The sequence below is a fragment of the Arachis stenosperma genome, chromosome 4 (assembly GCF_014773155.1).
Source record: "Arachis stenosperma cultivar V10309 chromosome 4, arast.V10309.gnm1.PFL2, whole genome shotgun sequence".
NCBI classification, from domain to species: domain Eukaryota; kingdom Viridiplantae; phylum Streptophyta; class Magnoliopsida; order Fabales; family Fabaceae; genus Arachis; species Arachis stenosperma.
In genome coordinates this window covers 112,855,232-112,861,818 of record NC_080380.1, presented here as the reverse complement: position 1 = coordinate 112,861,818, position 6,587 = coordinate 112,855,232, and the positions used below count along the sequence as shown (strand labels likewise).

The following is a 6,587-nucleotide window of genomic DNA, read 5'->3' as shown; positions in this document are numbered from 1 at the left end:
TCGAACACTTTAGGACCTAATTTGGTGTGATTTCACCGGGTCTAGGGTTGGGTAAGGGTCTCAAACACAGACCCAATCATTATTTCGGGTCGGGTTCGAGTCATGGCTCAGGTTACCCAAACTCGGCCCAATGATTCAGTCATCATACACAATTAATATTTTGTGTTATTAGTGATGGATGATTGTTATTTTTGTGGAATTTAAGTATTATAAACATTAATATTTTGTATTATTAATCATTATAAGACTATAAGTTAATGTTTTATGTTTAAAATGCATAAGACTTTAGACTAATGTATAATATTGTGTTATTTGTATTGATTTAAATATTTGGTGTTATTAGATAATATTAGTATTGATTATACTTATGCTTTAATTTTAGAGAAGGGTTGGTTCTTGTTATATTTTTCTAAGTGAATTTTATCATGTCAAATAATTATTGGAGATTTAGAATATTAAAAATTTAGATAATTTTATATGCTAGCTTTCAAGAAGGTAGGAAAGTAATGTAATATTAATAACCCAGTTTTCATCCGATTTTACGTGACCCAAAAATATATAGATTTCATCGGATTTATGATCAAATTCGAATCTAATAAATAGACTTAATATACATTTAAGATCGAATTTTAATCACATCAAAATCGGTTTCACCCACGCCATGAACACGCCTATTACCTGACATTACTCTAATTCTTTATCGACTAAGCAAAAGTGATCCTAATTCCTAACATCCAATGAAATTTCACGAAGGCACATCCGCATATTAACATGTTGTCATGTTCCCAATTGAGGTACCTTCCTTTTCAATTACCATAAACACTTCACTCCTTTGCCAATCACTACCGCCAAACGGCGCCACCGTTATGAATACCATATCCCTTTTCCAATTTCCCCGGAATGATTCTCTCTCTTTCCCCTTATTAGTTATTTGACTTATTTCCCGCTTACACCACCACTGAACCATATCTGATTCTATTCTATCTTCAACAACAAATTTTCTGAATTCCAACAACCATGGCCGCCACTTCTCTCTCTATAAATCCCTCTCTCTCCCCCAACTTTCGTTCATCGCCCTCCCCACCTTCTTCTTCAAATTCCGGTAAATTGCAATTCTTTCAGCCAATTGGAGCGAAACCGATTACTCTTTTCTGCAGGGGAGCGCGATTGTGCTCTCTGCAGAGTCCAAGGACATTCAAGAGTAGGAAAAGTGTGGTTCTTGGAGCTGGAAAAATGAGCATATCAGATCAAGAATTGCGTGAGGAGGAAGGAGAAGAGGGTCCTCCTTCTGAGAACAATTCAAGGCCTCGTCGAATTGCTCTCTTTGTTGAGCCTTCTCCTTTTGCGTGAGCCCCCCACCTTTTTGCTGTTATTGCTTCTTCATTATGTGGATCGTTTGAAATTGAAACCCTTTTTAGCTTGTTCTGTTCTAGAATTACAAAACATTGGGTTTTGGATTATTGCTATAGCTATTGAAATTGCCGTGTCGAGTGTTGACTTTGTGATTATTGGATAGAGTTTATCATTAGTCAAAAGTTATAACAGTTAGTCAGCGGAGGATCATTTTAATTAGAGTCCTGCTAAAGAGCTAATGGACTATTTGTACAATGTGTATAATGGGCTATTGAGTTATAAAATAAACATCACCCATACTATCTAGAATAACCATGGGAGTACTAGGGATAATAAACATCTCAGACCGTGAAACCACTCATCCCAAAAGTTTAAACTGATTTTGGGGTTCATCAAGAATCAAACTCTTGACCTTTCAGATCTAGAGCTCTAATACCATGTCATGATACCACTCATCCCAAAAGTTTTAGCTGATGGGAAAAGGTAACACTAATGGTTATATCTCTAATACTCCCTAAACCTCCATTGTACAAATATTTCATTGGCTCCTCATACTTTCTATTTTAATAATTAATATTAGTTTATGGTTTTGTAAAGTAAGAGTAATCCAGGAAGAAACCTTCTTAAACAATGAAATTTGTTTTCTTTTATTTTTTATTTTTTATTTTTTATTTTTTATTTTTTTGCTTACAAATCAATCAAACTTGCAAACCAACTCCAGATTAGTCAAGTAGTAGATAAGTTTATGCCCTTCTCAATAACCGGCCTTAAGACTTTTAACTTATCATGGCAATGATTCCTCTTAGTAAAATATTGTTTGTTCCTCTTAGTCATTGCCAATGACTATGGTCTACGATGCAAACCCAAACCCAAACCCAATAGTGGCATTTGATGATTTGATTGTGTTGCAGTGTAGGTTTGTATCAAAAGTCAGGATTTTCTGATCAAGTTCAACATCTGGTTCATATGAACTTATATTTTCTAATTAGTGATTCTACTTTACCTTTGCTTGCTTATATTATCATTTAGAAATCTGCTTTGATTGGCATTTTGTTGAAATTGCAGCTTTATATATCAAATGCATTGAGAGATGAGTTCATCTAAATTTGTTCTGGATATATATTATATTAGCTTCTTATTTGTTGTGTAGTCTTGCAAAACGAAAGGTTATAATTTTAGCTGTTATACATGCCGCTTCTCAGACTCAGGAATATTTCATTATAAAATAGTTCAACTGATGATTGTCTGACAAGACATAAAATTTTAAATGCAATTGGCAAATTTTTATCTACCACACTTTCTAGTTTCTTTTTGCAAAAAAAAATAAAATAAAATAAAATAAAATAAAAAATTGAAATTGAATACTTGGTACTTTGCTATGGAATCATTCATAAGAAACATCTCTTATGTAATCTGCTCTGTACACAAAAATGTGGTTCATTCTTAATAAAATATGTATTCACAAGCTATGTCTATGTCACAGATATGTCTCTGGATATAAAAATCGGTTCCAGAATTTTATTAAGCATCTCCGTGAAATGGGAGACGAGGTAACTTTTCCTACTTACTTGGCTTCTTTGTATGCATGTTTGTGTTCCCCTTTATCCACACTGATTCAGAGAAAATTTGGGCATGATAGAGTCTGCATCATGAAGTTTTCATTCGAAAATGTAAACTAACTAGTTGTTTTTCATTGGGCTATATAGGTATTGGTTGTGACAACACATGAAGGAGTGCCCAAGGAATTTTATGGCGCTAAAATAATCGGATCCCGGAGGTTGTAAACATTGATCTCTTAATCTCTTTTATTTAGTTGTTTTTCTCTTTCTCATCCAGTTGCCCTGCTTGTAATTTCTAAATTTGTGAATGTACTTATTTTCAAATTTCCATATGATGTAATTCTCACAGTTATTTATCATCACTTATACAGTTTGACAATGTGATATTATCCATTTAGGATTTGCCTAGTTGAAAATGTTCTTACTGGCTATGATTACTAGTTTGCTACCATAACTATTGCCTTATAATAACACTTCTCAATTAAATTAAATAAACAAAATGCAGTTTCCCCTGCCCATGGTATCAGAAGGTACCTCTCTCCTTGGCTCTCAGTCCAAGAATAATTTCAGCGGTTGCCCGGTTCAAGCCTGACATAATACATGCGTCGTCACCTGGCATAATGGTTGGTTTGCAGTTCCTTTATCTCTGCATTCGTTAATGTTTATAAAGGATAGTTAGCTTTAAATGTATATTCCATGCTTTGTAACTCGGACATTGCATTAATCTTAGGTTTTCGGTGCTCTTATCATTGCAAAACTTCTCTCTGTTCCCATTGTCATGTCCTATCATACACATGTACCAGTGTAAGTTTGGTTCCAGGTTCAGATTTTCTGGATATATTTACCATTTAAGATTGCATGGCTTTCCTGCTTACCATTGTTTGTTATGATATTATCATGTCAGAACTGCTCTCTGTTATAGTGGCTGATTTTATGTTGCTTTCAGTTACATTCCGAGATATACATTTAGCTGGCTGGTGAAACCCATGTGGTTGGTCATAAGTATGTACACTGTCTTGCTTCCGTTTCCACATTTCAGACTCAAATATTTGATTGTAACATCAAGTTTTCTGTTTTATATAGAATTTCTACATAGAGCAGCTGATCTCACTCTAGTTCCATCGGTTGCCATTGCGAGGGATCTCCTAACAGCTAGAGTAACAGCAGGTTAACATTAAAAGCCCTTGTCCATGCTCTGTCGATAAAAGCATCCGAGCAAAACCATATATTGATATGCCGTTGGCAATGCGACAAAGTTTTGATTGGCTTGTTTCTCATGTTTATGTCCAGCTAACAAGATTCGACTTTGGAACAAGGGTGTTGATTCTGACAGCTTCCATCCTCGATACCGCTCGCATGAAATGCGATTAAGATTGAGGTTCGGCAATTTTATCATGTTTACATTATGTACCGGTTTTTAACCACGATGGAATTTCATCTTATTATTTAACATTTGTCATACAGCAATGGTGAACCGGAGAAACCCTTGATAATTCATGTTGGACGGCTTGGAGTTGAGAAGAGTTTAGATTTTCTCAAAAGGTAACTTGATCTTGTAAATATGCCTAACTTGAGTTTTACAAAATTGCAAATTAATATTTTCCAGATGATCTTGATTTTGCAAAATATAAATTGGGACAGCACTAAAAACAAATGACATGTTTTGACAGGATCATGGATAAGCTTCCTGAAGCACGAATTGCTTTTATTGGAGATGGGCCTTACAGGTGACTTTAATCTATATCTCTCTACTTGGTATTTCTGTTCAAAGGTGTATCCTGAGTGTCAAAACTGAAAGATTCCTAACTGATATTACATTCGATGGGATATTGATCCAATCATATGGAATTCACATTCCAAAGAACAATAGAGTCTGTGTGAACTGGCACAGGGTCTCATTGCAATATGTGCACACATAACACAACTCAGAAACAAAGAAAGTTTTAACAAACCTTCCTTTTCCTATCCCCCACAATAGTAGAAGTCTCTGCTTACTCCCCCAACAATCTAGATAGAAAAGTGCCTTGTGTAATATTGTCAAAAATCAAAGGAAGTTAATGTAATTTGGTCTTTCTATATTACTTACCTCGATTTTAAATGAAGCAATGTTGCATATAAAATGTTTTGAGAAGTAGCAGTAGTAACGAGTTCTTTATCACCAGGGAGGAGCTGGAGAAAATGTTTGAGGGTATGCCTGTAGTATTCACAGGAATGTTGGGAGGCGAAGAACTCTCCCAAGCATACGCTAGCGGAGATGTTTTTGTTATGCCTTCGGAGTCAGAGACACTTGGGCTTGTGGTTTTGGAGGCCATGTCTTCGGGGATTCCTGTGGTGGGAGCACGAGCCGGAGGAATTCCGGACATAATCCCTACAGATCAAGAGGGAAAAATTGGCTATCTCTACACTCCGGGCGATCTTGAAGACTGCATGAGCAAATTGGAGCCCTTGTTGCTTAACAGAGAGTTGAGGGAAACCATGGGAAAAGCTGCACGCCAAGAGATGGAGAAGTATGATTGGAGGGCAGCTACTCGAAAGATTCGCAACGAGCAGTACAGCGCTGCCATTTGGTTCTGGCGCAAGAAGAGAGCTCAACTGTTGAGACCCATTCAATGGGCCACAAAACGCATCTTCCCCTCTCCAGCAATCAACTATCGTTGATGCAAATGCTTCTTCCAAGCTTTAGGCTGTTTCCTTGCAAGCTTCCTATTATGGTTTTCATAGAAGGCTTGTATGAGATAAGATATGTGATTCGTTGATTCTGTTAACATTCAGTTTGCGAACATAAAATTGTCCAATTATAAAGTTGATTAAGATCATAGGTCTTAGGGCCCTCATGTCCATATTACATCAAACAAAATTTTGTATGCCATTAAAATTAATTAGCATAAAGTTCATGACTAGGATCATCTTTTGTAACAACCAATTCTTTATAAACACTGTAAAACTTCTTGATACTACGAAATCATTCAACGTCACAATAATAAAGTAAATCAATTTTGAATAATTTCATTGAATTACAAAAGCTTACACTATTAAGTAATTCCAACACACACGAACAACAATTCATAAAAGTTTAATTTATATTTTAAAAAAAAGTTATGCTTCCTCACGGAGAAACCAAAAGCCAGCTCCAAGGGATTTCTTAAAATAAATATTTTAATTTTTTTATTTATTAAAATATGTAATTTGTAAGTAATTTACTATTTTATATAACATTGTATTTCTCATTTACAGTGTAAATAATTTAATAATACACTTACTCATATACACTTTGTAAACGAGATAAGATACATTTTTTGAACAAAGAAAACGGGTGTACATGCGACACGTGTTAGAGGAGGGCCTTAACGTTTCTCGTTTACAGTGTAAACAAGATAAAGCCACAATAACTTCACTTATACTGTAAAGGAGATATAGTACGACAAATTTAACTCAGCTATAAAAAGATATGCAAGTATTAGCCTTAATCATACTTCTTACCCATTTTTCTTTGTTCTTTCAACAGCTTTCATAAAAATGTCTAATGGTGAAAATATTTTTGTAAGTGTATATTCTAATTATCACATGAGAAATAATGACGATAGGATTATTTTTGAGTGTGATAGTCCTATCGTATTGCGCACTCGTCGATTAGATTCTTTGTCTGAGTTGAAGAGTCTAGTATTGACGAGCTTG

At 35.1% G+C, this 6,587-nt stretch overlaps 1 protein-coding gene across 1 annotated transcript; it reads left to right on the top strand.

Moving 5' to 3' along the window:
• The first annotated feature begins 794 nt into the window (after positions 1 to 794).
• LOC130976903 (sulfoquinovosyl transferase SQD2-like) lies at positions 795 to 5,812 on the top strand. The gene is made up of 11 exons (XM_057901858.1): positions 795 to 1,346; positions 2,837 to 2,903; positions 3,060 to 3,130; positions 3,418 to 3,535; positions 3,643 to 3,716; positions 3,859 to 3,914; positions 3,996 to 4,079; positions 4,203 to 4,290; positions 4,377 to 4,454; positions 4,583 to 4,639; positions 5,075 to 5,812. Exons 1-11 carry the CDS (start codon positions 1,018 to 1,020, stop codon positions 5,568 to 5,570), a joined length of 1,518 nt encoding a protein of 505 aa, XP_057757841.1. The 5' UTR covers positions 795 to 1,017; the 3' UTR covers positions 5,571 to 5,812.
• Positions 5,813 to 6,587: the final 775 nt, after the last annotated feature.

What these genes read in the sequence shown, in the direction of transcription:
- LOC130976903 (XM_057901858.1), top strand. Translation starts at nt 1,018, where the DNA reads ATGGCCGCCACTTCTCTCTCTATAAATCCCTCTCTCTCCCCCAACTTT. An exon ending in CGTCGTCACCTGGCATAATG is followed by an intron (nt 3,536 to 3,642) that starts GTTGGTTTGCAG and finishes CATTAATCTTAG; the next exon opens with GTTTTCGGTGCTCTTATCAT. An exon ending in ATTGGAGATGGGCCTTACAG is followed by an intron (nt 4,640 to 5,074) that starts GTGACTTTAATC and finishes CTTTATCACCAG; the next exon opens with GGAGGAGCTGGAGAAAATGT.